Source organism: Rutilus rutilus (assembly GCF_951802725.1).
Source record: "Rutilus rutilus genome assembly, chromosome: 14".
Lineage (NCBI taxonomy): Eukaryota > Metazoa > Chordata > Actinopteri > Cypriniformes > Leuciscidae > Rutilus > Rutilus rutilus.
Genome location: NC_140219.1, coordinates 2,140,300 through 2,158,953, shown reverse-complemented (window position 1 = coordinate 2,158,953; position 18,654 = coordinate 2,140,300). Strand labels below are relative to the sequence as shown.

The 18,654-nt window shown below is 36.4% G+C and overlaps 2 protein-coding genes across 8 annotated transcripts; one reads left to right on the top strand and one right to left on the bottom strand.

Annotated features, from left to right (window-relative positions):
* On the bottom strand, positions 1-12,963 carry cenpu (centromere protein U). Of its 7 annotated transcripts, none has more exons than XM_084430095.1 (13): positions 12,829-12,963; positions 11,168-11,245; positions 9,951-10,044; positions 7,385-7,562; positions 7,231-7,309; positions 6,338-6,451; positions 5,583-5,664; positions 4,313-4,409; positions 4,153-4,231; positions 4,016-4,063; positions 3,853-3,914; positions 1,634-1,790; positions 1-165 (listed from the first exon to the last, which is right to left on the bottom strand). In XM_084430095.1, exons 2-13 carry the CDS (start codon positions 11,213-11,215, stop codon positions 43-45), a joined length of 1,161 nt encoding a protein of 386 aa, XP_084286221.1. In that variant the 5' UTR covers positions 11,216-11,245; positions 12,829-12,963; the 3' UTR covers positions 1-42. The 7 variants fall into 7 exon arrangements, with proteins under 7 accessions (XP_084286221.1, XP_084286217.1, XP_084286218.1 ...); XM_084430091.1 differs by having other exon boundaries at positions 5,571-5,664; positions 11,162-11,245; positions 12,829-12,956; XM_084430092.1 differs by having other exon boundaries at positions 5,571-5,664; positions 12,829-12,915.
* Positions 12,025-17,162, top strand: slc25a51b (solute carrier family 25 member 51b). Its single transcript, XM_084430097.1, has 2 exons — positions 12,025-12,130; positions 15,415-17,162. The coding sequence occupies exon 2, from the start codon at positions 15,473-15,475 to the stop codon at positions 16,388-16,390; it is 918 nt and encodes a 305-aa protein (XP_084286223.1). The 5' UTR covers positions 12,025-12,130; positions 15,415-15,472; the 3' UTR covers positions 16,391-17,162.
* Positions 17,163-18,654: the final 1,492 nt, after the last annotated feature.

Sequence of the window (18,654 nt, the reverse complement as noted above, 5' to 3'; positions counted from 1 at the left end):
TTCCATTAAACTGTTTATTTGCTGAGCTGTACAGTGTGTTGATTACTGATTTTCTGTTTCATCTAAAACCTGCTGTAGATTGTCATTGACGGTCTTTAGCTGATGTTCTGTTCCCATGATGCACCTGGCTTCCATCAACATGGCAGGCATACAAGATGGACCATACTGTCAGGCAAAAGATAAATTAAATGAGAAAAGCACAACAAACCACACAAATCATATACAAAATGACAAGATGGTTTGCTTGTACAGTAAGTTCATGGACAGAACTCAATAGGAATGAGGGTTCAACACCAAACTGAACATCTGAAGCAACTAAATAATGTCTATCGTTAGCCATTGGCTAATAAATTCTTAGATTTTACACGCCAGTGTGTGTGTTGGAGGTATAAGTATAAGTTTAGCATAGATATATTTTCTCTCGCTCGCATACCACGCAGAATCGACGCGCAACATGTAAACAATATTCTTTGTTGTATTTTCCTGCTAAAATAACGGAGTTAATTTGGAATTTTTCAGCTTTTAAGAGCAAGCAGAAGATATGCCGGTTTCTCCGGTAGTGGGCGGAGCTAATGCACAAACGGCGCAATCTCATTGGCTGGCACTCATCCCTGTTTTGATTTCAGCAAATACTGCGAGTGAATGCAGACAACGTGATTAATATTCATGAACCCAGCAGCTCATCAATCCTATAGTCAAGTCACCTTCATTTATACAGCGCTTTTAACAATATAGATAGTTTTAAAGCAGCTTTACAGTGATAATAGGAGATTACAGTAACAGAGATTGTTTTGGCTTTACAGCAGATCTAGAATAAAGTTATTGTCCAGATAAAGTTAGTGTGGCGAGCAGGACAAGGCCGAGGGCCGTGATTACTCTGATGAGCGACACCTGCGAGACGCACCGGTCTCGTATCTCTCACGGAGGAGCGACGACAGTGAAGAGCGAGAGAGGAACAGGCCTGAGTTGTATTTGATGTTTTGTTCCTGTTTTGTGTGGCCAGCAGTCGTCCGCGAGGGGCTGCTGGCTTATACTTTCATTTTTGTATTTGTTTATTTATTTATGAAAATGGTTGAATGTTCGCCGGTGCCCGCCTCCTTCTTCCCGTAACATCTGAACTTCGTTACAGTTAGTTTTGATTGATTCACTTCCTTTGCAAAGATCATTAGTTATTAACTAAGCGGCCGCTAACACACGACACCGTTCTAACCTTTTCTATAAGGATATAGAATAACAATAATAATAATTAGTGGGATTATTATCTTTTAATAATAATTACATTTATCTATTACTAGGGCTGTCACTTTTGTGAAAAAATCCTGTTCGATTTTTGAGACATAAGTGGTCATTGAATCGACTGTAAAATCGATTTTCCATGCCTATAGTTACCAAGTTTTAGTTCTAATAGTTCTAATTACTAAAGTTCTATCATTAAACAGTGCTTGGTTATCATAATATCATAATATAATGTTTGATTGTCTAATGTTAAGAGTGTACGTTATTTCATCAAAGATAAACTGATTAAGTGGAATATATATAGTATATCAGTCTGGCGAGTAACCAAAAAAAATGTACTAGCCAATGGCGATTCTATTGCCAAGGTGTGCGTAGAGGGTTGTGAAGACTTCTTTACCGTTTCCACTTCATCCGGATGATCCGTGCGGTGCTTCAGGTACTTCATGTTGAGCTCCCGAAGGCTGGAGAGCAAAGAGGATCCTTCTCTCAGAGATCTGAGTCTCAGCTCCATCTCATCATGAGCTTTCTGAAGGTCACTCAAGTTCGTCTTTGCCCTGAGACCAGAAACACATTTAAATGACCTCATAATAGAGCTGTGCCATTCATCGAACATGGCTTCCAGTGACTGTGAAAACAAGATAATCTTTCATTCGTTCCAAAAAGCCCAAACTTATAGGGGTGGTGTAATGCCCTTTTCACAAAATGTAAAGTAAGTCTCTGATGTCCCCAGAGTGTGTGTGTGAAGTTTTAGCTCAAAATACCCCACAGATATTTTTATATAGCATGTTAAAATTGTCACTTTTTGAGGGTGAGCAAAAACACACCGTTTTGTGTCTGTCCCTTTAAATGCAAATGAGTTGCTGCTCCCGGCACAGGGGGCGGAGCTTCAAGAGCTTGTGTCCTTTTACCTCACACACACATGCACTGAACATTTGAATGTTTATGTTCAAACCGGAGTCAGAAAGATGGAGAGACTCAAGAAGAAGTGACGACATGTAGAAGCAACAGGACATTTCTGAATGGTTAGTTGATGAATTTATGAAGCTTATGTGTAGTTATCTTCTAGTCATTGATTAGCATATTCTGTCATGATAATCTATAAATCGTGTTCCAGGGGGCGGGGTTTATGTACATTTCGGGAGGAATGTGGTGTAGTCTCTACCAGTCGTTTGTTGTAGTCCTTAAAAAGCGATTTCTGTAAAAGCAAATATCTCCCTTTGCTTTGAACTTTGAGCGTCGTAACTTTGCAGATGTTGTTTATGATCAAACAGCAACATTACACACTAACTAAAGTTAGAAAAGTGAAATCGTAATCAACCACCCCTTTAACGTTAAAAAAAAACATGTAAAAAATACCCGTCTTGTTGAGTATTCACATAAACACAGTTGGTTTTCTCTTAAGTGAACAAACAGTTGGGAGAAGATCGGATGCGTGTCAGTATATTAGATCCGTGCATTCACTCTTAAAGAGACAGCAGCCTAATAAACCCGATGTCGTCTGCGTCATTAAAGTTAAACAAAAGACAAAGAGAGAATCACTCACTGCTCTCGACTAAATAACTTTAATAGTTTTAATAAGAATCAAAGCAAGTTTCATTAAGTGAAGACTTTTTATTTTACATTTAATTACTTTATTTAATTTCTGTTGCAGACCCTCCTAAAAAAGCACCATGTGTGTTCTATTGTGTTTATTGGTCCTTTGGTTTGTAATTAGTTTATTTGTTCTTATTGTATTACTGACTCTTGTCCTTAATAATTGTTTTAGGACTTCTTACTTATAGCCTATCAGTTTTTGATAATTGTGAAATTTGATTTCACACTTTATCTAAGAATTACTCATATTGTGACATATTGTGCACAACTAATCATGTTAAATATTCATGATTTCAATATTGACCAAAATAATTGTGATTATGATTTGTGCCATAATTGAGTTTCTGATCGTTTTTAATAATATTTTAAATTAGTTTGCCATTTTTACGTTTTATGCAATCATTTTAATTTATTAAAGTTTTTGTAATTTTTTATTTTATTATTTCACACATACGTATGTGTATGTATATATATATATATATATATATATATATATAAGTATAAAAATATATAATATATATAAGTATATTTTTAGTTTTAGTTATTTTAGTGCATCAAGTTACACTATAAGAAAATGAGAAACTAGCTGAAATAAAATAAGTTTAGTTTTTTTTATAAATATTTTATTTTATTTAAAAGTTTATAATATTTCATGTAACAAAAAATACTTAAAAATTTTTTTTATTATAAATGTTTTTAGTTTTAGCTAAATATAATAACCCGGTCTCAGTTCCAATTCTCACTATTAACTAACTATAAACTGCAACTTTTGCCTCAATAAACTCAATAATTTTGCTTATTAATATTTAGTAAGTTTGTTAAATTTAGGTATTGTAGGATTAAAGGATGTAGAATATGTTTATGCAGAATAAGGCATTAATATGTGCTTTATAAGTACTAATAAACAGCCAATATCCTAGTAATATACATGCTAATAAGCAACTAGTTAATAGAGAGAATTAAACCGTAACCCTGTATAAAAGAGCAAATAAAATCTAGTTTTTTGTTCTTGTCAGTGCTTACTTAATGAGTTCATAACTGGCTTCCACAAGCCTGGTCCTCTTCTGATTAACATCTCTATTGATCTGAAACACAGAACAACACAGTTGACGCCTTCAAAACTAATTATTACAATATTTATTACAATTAAAATAATGGCTACGTATATTTTCCAGATGAGAATCACCTTGTTATTTTCTCTTTTCACACTCTTGAGTTCCTTAGTCGCTGTGATCTATGAATGAGGGGCACGTTTTCATCATTATTATGACATCAGCAACACTTCCACTTATGTTCTGTGAAAGAGGCGTAAAACGAGCTCACCATCTCCGAGATCTGCTCCTCGAACGAGCGACTGACGGCATCGATGGAGCGTCTGACGGCGTCAGAGTTTACGGTCTGCCTAAAGAGAACCAGAACTGAGTGTTTGAGAGTTTGACATCTATTCATTAGAAGAACACTTGAACTGACGTCATGTACTTACTTATACTGAGAGACAAACTCCTGGAAAGTATCGAGCACCACGTCCAGATCAGTCGGACTTCTCAGACCTCTGGGTCTTTTAGCGGGACCGGCGGACTCTGGAGGAGGACGCTTTACATTTATGCATTTGGCTTTAGATGCTTTAATCAAAGACAAGTTGCATTGCATTCAAGGAACACATTTTATTAGATAATGCATTACAAAGGTTGGTATTGTTGCGATTCATCTCTGTGCCATTTGGTGTTGGTTCATGGCAACCTATATTTTTAAAAGATTTTGTGTAAAGATTTTTTAGTAGTGCATATACAGAAAACAATTGTGGAAAATACTTCCAGAACCAACACACGTACAAATAGGCTCTTTTGCACACTATTGATGCATGTATATTAAAAACACCTCACATTTAAAATACATTTAATTAATAAACAATGTGCATGTTATTGCACAATTACACATACAAAATAATACATATACACACACATACATATGAAGAGTTCAGATGCAAAAGCCTCTAAGTGCCATCTGACATTTTCTTCTAGAATGATCATTTTTATCAAGCTCGTATATTTAAGTTCAGTAATTTCACTTTAATGGCAATGAAAATGACCTATTAATTGTAATTTAAGTGAAATTATTGAACTTAAATATACGAGCTTGATAAAAATGATCATTCTAGAAGAAAATGTCAGATGGCACTTAGAGGCTTTTGCATCTGAACTCTTCATATATATATATATATATATATATATATATATATATATAAAATGAATGTTACTTCGGTCAATATGTAAATTACTATGATGTAATACTTACTATGACTAGATATTATAAAGAATAATATTGGTGATATTAATATTATGTCTCAGGAATACAATACAATATTATACAAGATAAAATATTACACATGTCATATTAATATTAGTCTAGTTCTCTTCAGTCACTTTTGACCGGAAAATAATTTGTATATTGTATATTGTTTATTTTTATTTGTTTATTGTAATTTCACCAGAATGGTGTGTGACTTTTGTGGCACTGGCTATGTGGACACACCATGTGACCGCCAAAGGAAATTAATAATATTATTAATAATAATATAATGCAAATACTAATATAATAATGTATGACAATACTACGGTAATAATAATAATAATAAATTAGAAAATTTTTAAATACCTAATAAAACCCCAAATAAAAGTAAGTAATTATGTGTGAAAATATTGTTCAGAAACATCATGCATTAAAAATAATTTTACACCTGCCTGGTTTAGTACCTGATGAAGATGAAGACTTCCTCTTCTGTGTGCGACTGGACGATCTCCTCTTCGCCCCTTTAGATTTCTCCATGCTTGGGTGCTGAAAAGGACAACATTTTTTATTATTTAAGACCCATATTTCACATATCCAGGGTTAAAAAAATCATCTGTGGCAGGAAACGCCGTCAAATCATGAGCCAGTTTGAAGTGTCACTTATTATGATTACTCAGTTCGTGTAAGACAAATCCGCGCAGATTTAGCACAAATACTCGTGAGTCTTCATGATATATTAAATATTGCGCAGAATCTGCTCATATCTGCCTTACTTGAACACAAACGACACTACTCAACACATAACGGTGCGCTTGTTCATTTGCAGTGAAGCAATTATAGCGAAGATTAATAAGCATTTGGTGAACAGAAAATACATTGTTATTTTTCCAGCATCCTACATTTATTTGATGTTCGTTGTCCTGTGTTGATCTGGCCAACTAACACACATGTTTGGTGAGTGAATGAATGAGGCATTAATATGAAAAGGATGAAAGAAGAAAGGAGGAGATGCTGGATGACAAGATTTTTTTTAATAAGAAATTAATGTATGAAAATTTAATTTTATATATAAAATTTGATTTTCATACATTAATTTCTTATTTACTTCTTTCTTATTAACTTTCTTATATAAGTTGTAAATGGCCGGTGAGTGAAATATTTCATTTCAAACCCTGCACATCATCATCATATACGTGTAGATACTGATGGCTAAACGTACAAAACTTTCATCTTCATCCGTGAGCTCCTCTGAGGACGCCGGTGACCTCTGTCTCTGAGACACTCCTGGGGTCGGAGAGGTTTCCTTTGATGACCTCTGACCTTTTCCTGCTTTCTAACAAAAAAACAAAACAAAAATGCATTCCAATTAAACTCCATATCTGCCACACATTAAAGTCAGCGTGAATTTTTTTTCTTCTCTATTGTGTCGTATATCCGAGTGAAACACTTCCAGAACAAGAACACATGTGGGCGGGGCTTGATTTTGTCTGTGAGGAATTGATTGGATGGTTGTGGTTTGCTATTGGCTGATCTCATGTGAGTGACAGGTTATAGCCCCGCCCACATCATCAGAGAAGAGAAGAGATGCTGCTAGAAAAGTTGTCTTTTGACATACATTTCTTCTTGTTCCAGAAGATTTAAGATAAAAGCGTCCGCTAAATGATTAAAGTCCCCCTGTGGTTAAAGTCCAGCTTTTAATGTTGTTTATGTGTCTATGTGGTGTTTTTAATATGCTTTAAGACAAAGCATGTGTAAGTTCATAAGTCGACACCATTGCTGAGTATTTCCTCCTTAAAACTGCAGTGAACCAAAGACAGTCTCAAAAACACGCTTTGAAATCGCTGGTGTTTCTGACGTCACAAACTACCTTGTAACCAATCAGATCAACGTGTGATCGTCAACCAGTGGATCTCTGAGCTGAGTGAGTGAGTGGAGGCGGGGCTCATTTGCATATTCATAGAACCGCGCATACTAAATGAGGCAAGGGTGTCGAGTTACATTCAAGATATTTAAAGGAAAAAAACATTTAAATATGTCATTTTGGTGAGTTTTAAGGGATAAAATGATTGACTGCGGGGCTTTAGTGTCATGCTTTAAAGATTAAACGCTCACCTCGGTCCCCGCCGTTCTTCTCTTGTCTGTATTCTCTCCGCCTTCTGATATGGTTGGTAAAGCTCTTCCTTTAGCTTTTCTACGACACAGAAAGCCTTTACATTATGATGATTATGATGCAGAAACCCGTTGATCTGGCAGGATGGCACTCTACCTGATGACTGGATCTGATGTCCGAGACGGTTCCTGGTTCTCCTTGGATGAGGCGCTCTTGGAAACAACTCGGGCCTTTTCAATAGCCTTAGTTTTATGGGTTTGCACAGCAGATCTTCGGTTCTGTTCTGGTCCAGGACTCAGATCTTCCTCTAAAGCGGTGCTGTGAAGCGGGTTCCCTGCAGGAGACAACCACAACCACACACTAAAGTCACTTCTGGGATCTATACAGAACCAGTTACGTTCAGATGAAGGTTTTACTATTTTGCAAGTGACTGGGCATTACAGCCAAACTAATGTCCCTATTTAAAAAACAATCCTTACAAGCTAAAAAAATAAAAGAATGGCAGACATTCAGGCCAAAGTGGCGAAAATAAAAATACACAACATAATATACAAATGAAATAAACAGTGCTTTATTTTTTCAGCTACAGTCCGTGTGTTTAACACTAGCCGCGTTTCCATTACCCTTCAAATTGCGCAAATTGAAATTGCGAATTGAAAATACGTCCAATGGAAACACGTAATTAAATGAAATTAAATAAAAAATGTTTTTCAGGCAATTCGAAAAAGAAATATTTCGCAAAACTGCAATGGAAACAGTTCTTGCACATTTACAGGTCAGCTGACGTAGATGAGGCGGTGTGTTTGGACAGAAGACGAGACAGAGCTCTTCATTAAACTCATAAAAGACAAAAGAATTACAGGAATAATGGATTCTAAACCTCAAATAAATGCCACAATCACGAGCTCGAAGCAGATCTGAGGGAGAAACACCCAGAAACTCCTCATATGTGCCGCTCACAAGTATAATAAGGGTCGTTCCTCACCATTAATGCTTGATAACACACACACACACATCTCCTTCCATTAATAATAATGGCCAGTGCAGTGGCTGGGATATAGTACATAAACCTCCAACCTCCACCTCCTAAAGTTTTAGTCGCATAACATCAGTTTATGGAAACGGCGTCATTTCACAATAGCTTTTTGTCGACATTTAGAAAAAAAAGAAAAAATAAATCGCGAAAGCTTTGCCCAAATCTGTAATGGAAACGCGCCTACTGTGATCCTGTTTGAATGACTTCTAGCTCTGATTAATAGATGAAGAATAGAGCGATGCTTGTTATTGTGAGCATTATTACGTGCCAGATTTGATTGACAGCATCATTCATGTCTGTGTCTTTGATCCTGCTATGATATAGAGGAGTAACGAGGCTAAAGGCCTGTTCACACCAACAACATTTTATTATAAAGTTCAAACGATCAATTTTAGGAGTGTAACGATGCCCTCATTCGATACACGTCACGATATGATATTATTGCGATACTCCAAGACATATAATAAAATGTACTGTTGATTAAAATGCTATTTTTGGTATTACATTGTGTGTGTAAATGAATAGTCTTGGACTTGATGCTGAAACCCAAAGCACAGGACAATAGAGACGCCAGAATAACAATATTCATGTTTCTGAAGCTGAAAACAGAATTATTGTAGACGAATATGCTTGATCTCTGTCACTGACTAGATATATTTAACATAATGTCGGACACTTTTTACTGGTAACATCAGACATTATCAGGACACACAAATATGCATTATTATACATTATATTCAACATTATATATAGTAGTTTAATGTAGTACTGACACTAAAACTCTGAAAGCTTTTCTTTTGGGTGAACTATCCACGATACATACTGATGCATTTTTTTAATTGTGATATATTGTTACACCCCTATTACTTTTCAATCCTTACATTGACGGCGTATAAAGCAAGTCCTGATTTACTGTAGACCAGAAGTGGACAGTAACAAACTACATTTGCTTGAGTACTGTACTTAAGTGCACTTTTTGAGTATCTGTACTTTACTTGAGTATTATTATTCCTGGAAACTTTTTACTTTAACTTCACAACAACTTTAACTTTACTTTAACTTCACTCTACTCTACGTCCTCGAGTAGAGAGTAGTAACGCCAGTCAGGGGATGATTTTGGTTGGAAATGAAAGTCTGATTGACGTCAGGACTCGACTGATGTTGGTTTCTGACGTCAACCCTATTTTCACCGTTGGGTGTGGTCTAATAAATGCGAATTTTGTCATTGTTTTGGAGCACACTAGCTTATAGATAACAGTAAGGCTAACATATTCATACTAAAAGCCAAACAACTTTATATAGGGCACTCTTTGAGGGAACAGCCATTTGGGTGTCTGACACCATTGTGGACGTTATTGAGCGACTTATTCAATCTCACATTCAATCCCACTGGAACTGTGTTCTAGAGATACATGTGATATTGATATGAGGGCAGGCGTAGATTCAGAGGCATAAGCTACTGTAAGTATTACACACAACAATAATAAAACAATGCATTGACATTTACTTTAGATACTTAAGTACTTTTAAAAACAAGTACTTCAGTGCTTTTACTGAAGTAAAAATCAGTCTTTACAACTTTTACTTGTAACGGAGTAATATTTGACCAGTAGTTGTGTATTTTCACTCAAGTAAGGAAGTTGTGTACTTTGTCCACCTCTGCTGTAGACTAACTACTACACACACCGTGAGGAGAATACTGATCTCCCTGGAAGAAGCTGGCCTTCTCTATGGACGAGATGTCCAGGGCTCGAGGAGACTCACTGCTCGGCTTCTCACTCTGAAGAACACACACACACACACACACACATAAACAACACAGTTCTGTCACTCGTGGCCAAACTTTAAGTGCATATTATTGCACGTACGGTATAATAAGTATAATGCAATACACATATGAACTGTTACTTCAGTCCACAAGGCAATACTATATGCTAGTTACATAACACTTAATATCACTAATATTAATATTATAAACAACAATAATACAATATTTGTCATTACATAATATAAATATTGGTGATATTATTTATTTCAGGGCAATACATTGTATAATATTACATATGTCCTCTTATTAGTAGTAGTAGTGAATACTATACTGTATATATCTTAACATCAATAATAAATGTTTTTATTCCATAATATAAATATTGGTGGTATTAAAACAACATCTTTCAGGAATTATAAGTGAATAATCATAATATTAAAATTAGACATGTCATATTTACTTTCTGGCTTATTATACAATGTAAGTAATAGTAATATGTATTAATATGTATTACATGTGTCATATTAATAATAATAAATACTACATTATATATCATACATAATAACAATAATATTGCTGGATAAAAAGTTAAAAATATTGCTGGTATTAAAACTACATGTTTCAGGAATTACATGTCAAAAATAAAATTAATATTAAACTATTATAATTAGTAATATTAAATGATATTATATCTCAAACAACAATACAATATTTGTTAATACCTAATATAAATATTGGTGATGTTAATATTATGTTTCAGGAATTACAAGTCAAAAAATAAAACATTCTACAATACAATATTATATAATGTATGTGTCATATTAATAATATTAGTAATATTAATTACTACATTATATATCATACACAATAACAATAATATTGCTGGATAAAAAATACAAATGTTGCTGGTTTTAAAACTACGTTTCGGGAATTACATGTAAAATAATAATAATATTAAAGCATTATAATCATTTTTCTCAAACAACAACAAAAATATTTGTTATTACATTATATAAATATTGGTAATATTATGTTTCAGGAATTGCATGTCAAAAATATAATGTAATTAGGATTCAAAACATGATGTATATGAGAAAGCAGCTAACGTTAACAAAAAATCAAAACTAACACTCGCCTGTAGTTCCCGCTGAACAGCTTTCAGTGTTTTCGTCATCCTACTCATCTTTACATTAATTTAATGACATATAATTATCTGCATAAACAACAACAACAATCAGTTAAGCAACTGCAGTGCAAAGTCGGTCAAAGGAAGTCTTTTTTACCGCGAATGTTTGAACGCTTGGACTGAACCATCTCAGTAACGGGGGGCGACTGAACAACGTTAGGGTGTTTATTTCGTTTATATACAAAGTAGGAATGATATTTTACTATTTATTTGAATATAGACCTTATAGAATGGAAATTAAGAAAAGTTTTCACTTTTCATACATAATTTTCTTTAAAAAGATTAAAAAAATTCTTTCGAATTACCCCTCCAGACTTATTTATATAGCAGGTTCCTTCTCTGTTTTGTGTAAAGCGCATAAGGCGGAGGCAACGCGTCATTTCCGTCTCTACTGCCCTCTGCTGTTCTGGCGCAAATTAATAAATAAATAAAAAATACTTGTTTCATTACAACAAATTGGCATTGCAAACAAAGATGCTATGCTAATTTTATGCATAATTTGATTAAATTATGTATAATGAAAAATTAGGTGTATATAGTTATACTCGGTCTATTTGCAGTGAGGTTTATGAATCTGAAAACATTTAGATTTTATATAAATTCTATTTTTAAAAAGGTAAATAAAAATATTATAAATAAATAAATATGAAAATAAATACATGAAGGAATTATATTAACACAAAAAAAAATAATTGTATGTAATATGTAATAGCGCCCTCCAGTGGTTATTAATTTACATTACGATCTCCACGCAGAGTGGAAACGCTAGAAGCGATTCTTTAGCTACTTCCGGTCTCTCGCTCTTTCCATCCGAAGTGGAAACACTATAAACTAAGGACGCGGGCGGTTCCGCCTCACTGTCTGAAACCAGCCCAACAGAACCGTCACTTTCCCCCGGACCACAGCCACAAGGTACTTAACTACATAAAATCAGCGCTACGAAACACTCCGATTTAAATACTTACAAATATAAACACTTTTAGTGAGGAAATCGCGGTGGAAACCCCATAACTTGTGCTGTCACTGAATTAGCATTAGCTTCGGAGTAGGAGTGTTTTTGCAGCTTTAACAAGTGACAGGAAACACATTTAAGCTTTCAAACCTAAATACAGAGTTCATTCATGTGCATTTAAGTGATATCTGAGAGTTATTGACACTGTGAGGACGTGCTGTAGTCAAAAAGAGCAACAAAACGTAGGCTAGTTCACATAGAGGAAACATTAAGCAAGTTTTATATATTTACTCCTATATGAGTGCCACAGGTGGTTTAATTTACATATTTATCTGATATAATGGTGTTTGTTTTTGTCTATCCACTGTTTTGACACTGTAGTGTTAGCAATAGCCTGTTAGCTGTGTTTATTAAGCACATGTATTGATTAATATTATAATTGAATGCTAACGAATCTGTCATCTGCACATCTGACACCATCATTTATATGTATTCAGAGAGCTCTGGCTTTCCCATACTCTGGAATTAGGTGATTTTTATTTAGTCAGATCATATCAAGGACATTTGCTGATCACAGCAACGCTTAAAGTCCTTTACAAGTGGTGTGTCATTCTTTAAAGTCAGAGTTAAGTGTGTAAATGAGGAGGCGAACACTGACCTGTCAATCATCACTGTGAGCTCACGATCATACATATTTTGCTCTGATTAATGAGGTTGGAGAGTTTGAGTCTTATGCCTCTGTCTTGTCATCATGGCAGCAGATTATTGCACGACCCAATCCTCTCCATGACCTTCAGAAGTTCCCATAGGATCGTCCACATGTGTGGTTTTATTTTTGGAGAGGTTTTGCACATGGGTTGTAGTTCATTCACGCTACTGGATTTCTTTTGAGCAACTTTAAGGAGCGAGTCAATGTCAAAATGAGACTGTTATTTACCTAATATTTATGTCATTTCACATAAAAGTGTGTGTTTATATGTGAGTGTCTGTGTGTGTATATATATATATATATATATACACACACTTAACAAAAAAAAAGCATAAAATAGGGCCTAAATGCAATGCATATAAAATTCAAATGTGTTGAATAAATGAAAGATAGCTATATTCGTTCATTTTACACATAAAAAAGAATCTTAACATTTTACAATAATGACCAACAATTAAAAAATGTTATGCATAATTTAAATAAATAAAGTCCGCTTTTTATAATGTTATTTTTTTACCATATATGTGAGGTTTCACTGTTTTACATTAAAATAACATTTTAATTTTGTGTTTATATAATAGATGTGAGTGTATTTGTGGCTTACATACACTATATTATATAAACATAGACATTTGACAGCACTTATATGACTATATTTCTACTGAAAATCTTCCTCTTCACTGTTGCTCTCAAGTCTCGTTGTAATTAATACATATTTCAATGTAAACAATTTGACAATTTCACTATTAAAAATACAGTAAAGATCTTCTGCATTTTTAAGACACATTTAAGTTTAAAGTTCCCCGTATCCCCCAGAGTTAGATAAGTCCACACACCCCCTTCTCATCTCCGCGCGTGCCGTAACTCTGTCTGACGCACCCACCGCTAGCCTAGCTTAGCACAAAGACTGGAGGTAAATGGCTCCAGCTAGCATACTGCTCCCAATAAGTGACACAATAACGCCAACATTTTCCTATTTACATGTTGTGATGTGTATAGTCACAGCGCGTACGAATAACAAGGTCACATAAGACACGGCCATCTTCTAACCGTATACATACTGGGAACTATATTCTCAGAAGGTTTCTGCTGAGTGATCCGCCCAAGTAGCAGTGCTTCGCCTTGATAAAGTGCAATTAAATAAACACTTAAATGTGTATCTTGGAAAATGCAAAATCTCTAAAAAAAAGGATTTGCCTTTGGTTTCTTGCTTTGAGATGATAACACACTCATATACTCGCGTTTGATTCATTAAATGCCACTTATTTTGCCATATGACGAACAATATGAAGGTAATTTGAGGCTGAAATGGCTCAGATAAGCAGATGTCCTCCTGCCCTCGTTCTGTCTGGGACGCTTGATCTGTGGTTACGTAACATGTCTTATCTCAGCAGTTAGTGACGCAAAATGTTTTCTAAAAGATTAGACTTTTCCCTGCAACCTCTGGCTAATAAAACACGTCTGGACCTTCCCTTTCCCTCTGCACTGATAACAGCGTCTAAAAAACTCTTTATTATGAATTTCTAAGGCCAGACAAGTAGTTTGATGAACTTTTTTTTATCCACTTCAAATGTTGACTACTGTCAGAGCCCGTCAACGGAGAGCCTGGCCACTCCCTATTAAGTCCTATTGTACCGAATTTTGGTTGTAGGTCCACCAGAGCTCCACTGGGGGCGATCGCCAGGAGTGCAGAATGAATGGGAGTCTATGGGGCTAGACGGCTAAATGTGTCTCTTTCACCCGATTGCCATTGAGAAATCTCAGATTTGATTGTAGGTTTTGCAAGTTCAACATGGGTTATAGGTCGACAGTTGAATGAACGAGTACTTATGTCCTTTCGATTTCTTACAGGTTGAGTTGTTGTTGCCCATAACACGCTAGCATTCTGCTAATGAACGCTGATTGGTCAGTGAAGGACTGATTACGACCAGAGATACCACTTGATGGTCTTTTATAACAACAAAACAAAGACTCTTCTAGCACGTGTATTTACCTGTGTCAGCTGTGTGTATTTACCTGTGTCAGCTGTGTGTGTTTACCTGTGTCAGCTGTGTGTATTTACCTGTGTCAGCTGTGTGTGTTTACCTGTGTCAGCTGTGTTGTCGATGCCTCGAGAGAAAAGAAAGTGCAGAGCGCGAAAGCACCAAAGTGACTGAAGGATTGCCGTAAAGCAGTATCTCGTCATTGACATTTTAAAAGACTTTTTAAAGCAAATAAGTGACTCTAAAAAATCTAACACCCAGCAATGTGTAATTTCTTTGCATCTTCTTTCGAATACAACATTCAAATTACTAGACAAAAAATTATATCCTGAGAAAAGTGGATTTTGATGTGTATAGCGCCATAGACCTCCATTCATTCTGCACTCGTCCTGTGAGCGCCCTCATGTGGAGCCAGAGTGGAACTGCAACCAGTTCAGAAGCCGGAAGTTTACCGAGAGTGGAAGTTCTCCCCTTATTAGACATTCTCTGCTGTTGTGTATTGTTAAAAGCGCTGTATAAGTGACTTGACTGCTTTATTTCCTCTCTTTCACAGGTTAAAATGGGCGTTTACCTGCATCTCTTCTGCTGACCAATCAGATGCTTAGTTTCCCATGGGGGTCGTTACTACCATGGACCCGGATTCTGCCCGGCAACCGCAGGGCAATTTAGGTAAAGCTAGCCACGCTGTGATCGAAGCTAACGTGGGCCCTCGAGGAAAGCACTATCTGTGCGGCTCGTTCGCCGCGTTCACCAACATCATCGTGACCTTCCCTATCCAGAAGGTTTTGTTCCGGCAACAGCTTCACGGCGTCCGCGTGACCGAAGCCGTCCGACAGCTACAGCGCGACGGATTGGGTCGTTTGTACCGAGGGCTTCTTCCGCCTCTCCTGCAGAAAACCACGACCGTAGCCATAATGTTCGGCTTGTATGAGGATTTTTCCCGGCTGCTTTTGCGCCACGCACGGAGTAGCGGAGCGCCCGAGATTGTGACGCGTAGCACCGCCGCGGCGCTAGCCGGCACAGCTGAGGCTGCGCTAACGCCGTTCGAACGTGTGCAAACGCTTCTTCAGGATCACCGGCACAACGGGCGCTTTAACAACACCGCTCACACCTTTAGGACTCTCCTGCGGGATTACGGCGTGAGGGAGTGTTACCGCGGGCTAGTCCCGGTTTTATTGCGTAACGGGCCGAGTAACGTGCTGTTTTTTGGGTTGCGTGGGCCGATTAAGCAACGGCTTCCCGACGCCCGAACCCGCGCGGGTCACATGGCTAATGACTTTGTGTGTGGCGGGCTGTTGGGCGCGGCGTTGGGAATCATGTTCTACCCGCTAAACGTGGTTAAATCCCGAGCGCAGGCCCAAGTCGGAGGCGAGTTCGTTCCCTGTCGTCAGGTTCTGATGACGGTGTGGCGGGAACGAGGCGGGAGCGTCGCGATGCTCTTCCGCGGAGCTACGCTCAACTACCATCGCTCTCTTCTGTCCTGGGGGATCATCAATTCCACGTACGAACTTCTCCTCAAAGTTTTCTGAGGGTGCACTTTTCCCCAAAACAAGCCAAAATTGAGTGTGTTCCCTCTTTAAAAGAGGCCAGCTGCACTTAAATGCACAATCCACGTATAAATGTAAATGCTATTATCATTGTTCCAAACTTTATTTCGCCTGTGGAACGGAAAAGATGATTTTTTGAAGAAAAAAGTTTTGGACCCCATTGACTTCCATTGAATGGACAAAAAAAAAAAAAAAAAGGAAAAACATGGTCGAAACTGTTTGGTTTTCTGCCAGAAGAGAGAAATGGATACCAGTTTGGAATGATTAAATGATAGTATTTTTGATTTTTAGGTGTAACATCTGCACTTAATGATCTGTCGATGCTGACATATAAAGTCCGCCAATGTTACCCGGCAACTATGAGTGTTGTGAAATGTATCGTGGCTCTCGTATGTTTTTGTATTGGCTCTTTTACTCACTTTTTGGGGACACGGATGGAGAAAGGACAGTGTTGCACTACTGACAGTACATGTCTACTTGCTCTTGTGTTTGTGTTTGATGCACAAACTCTCGCCTATGCGTCTTCATAAGTGTGTGAGCTGAGTGTTCATGTGTGTGTGATTTGTGGACCACACAGAGAAAGAGACGTCTCTACAAGCCCATGATGGTATTGTTTTTGCCAGTCAATCAGAAAACATCCAGATGTATTCAGAGATTTTCATGAAATGCTATTTTTATGTATCAAGTGTTTTTTGCGACATAAATGAAATGTTCACGTTGTTGTGGGTGGAAAGTAAACAAGTAATTACTCTAATTGCATTCTGGGCGTCATTATTGAAGTTTATGATGGTTTAAAGTCAAAACAAACCATATTAATTTCTTTTTTATCTGTTCCTTGTCTTATAGCAAACAATTTGGTGCATGTTGTTATTATTATTATTATTATTATTATTATTGTTTCTGCCTGTCATAGAGATCACGTTTCATTTAATCAGTTCTCAGTTGATAAAATCAAGTTTTTTTTCTTTTCTTTAAGTCATCAAAAAAAAAAGAAAAAAAAAAGCATAACATAAAACATTTTTTTAATGACTTAAAGTTCTGCTTATTTTTATTTTTACAGTAAAATCAAATGCCATAAATGCAAGATGAATCCTTCACAGTGGTGGCAATCCTATAATGCATTACAAGCACAGTGAAAAACAATCAATACAATATGGTGTTGAGGAATATGTTTTTAATATTTCAGTCTAATAAAATAATTGACGATTTTGCCTAATATTTGTGTCTTGTGTATTTTATTTTGACACAAATATCAGGTATATTATGGGTATAAATGTTATGTATTATAGCTTCAACCAGACGCGATGCGATAAGATCCCAGCGACAATTAATGTGTCTGTCCACACTCGACGCGACGGCGAGATGCAAAAACCCACAGCCAATCAAAACAGCGTGTGGGAGGAGTCAGCCAATCAGAACAGCGTGTGGGCGGAGTCTCGCGGCACCAGAGAGTAATCTCGACGGCACTCGCAAGATAATGGATAAGTCGCTGCATAATCAAATTCACAAATATTACACCATTTAAACATTATTAAAATACATAGGCTGAGTTACTAAAACAATCTTTGTCAAAGAATACACTTGTTTGTTCACAGTTTGAACGTTCTTGTTTCCATTTGTTTAATTTGAAGATCTGAGGTGAATTATCCACTGTTGCTTTTACAGCTTCAAAGCTGGAGCACTAAAGAGTCACATGACACGCTTTTAACATTAAATAAAGCACATAAACAGCACCTGAGATTATCATCGCCACACTTTGTGTTTGTTGTTCCAGCGCGACGTCACAGAAAAATAGAAACCGTTTCTAAACTAGAATCGTCGCGTGTCGCCGTCGCGGCTGGTTAAGACACACACTCTGATTAACATGGAAAATAAATGTATAATATTAAAAGATAGTCGCCAGCGATTTCTTTAAAAGCAAATATCTCCCTTTGCTTTAAACTTTGAGCGTCGTAACTTTGCAGATGTTGTTTATGATCAAACAGCAACATTACACACTAACTAAAGTTAGAAACGTGAAATCATAATCAACCACCCCTTTAAAATAGAGGTCACAATTAGGAATAGACAACAACACCAAATTACATGTAATTAACCAGAGGTTCTGACAAAAATGTTAATTGCAGTCTGAAGAATCTGAAGGAAAAAATAAATAAATCACTCACTCATAAAGATATACAGTAAAGACACGTTTCATTGCTGAATTGTTTTTGAGCAAATCTCTTGAGTGAATCTGTTGATTACAA

Coding starts and splice junctions, on each gene's coding strand:
- cenpu (XM_084430091.1), bottom strand. CDS start 11,215: ATGAGTAGGATGACGAAAACACTGAAAGCTGTTCAGCGGGAACTACAG. Junction 5,665..6,337: donor CGGATGAAGATGAAAGTTTT/GTACGTTTAGCC, acceptor TGTCCTTTTCAG/CACCCAAGCATGGAGAAATC. Junction 1,791..3,852: donor GCCAGTTATGAACTCATTAA/GTAAGCACTGAC, acceptor TTCTGGTCTCAG/GGCAAAGACGAACTTGAGTG.
- slc25a51b (XM_084430097.1), top strand. CDS start 15,473: ATGGGGGTCGTTACTACCATGGACCCGGATTCTGCCCGGCAACCGCAG.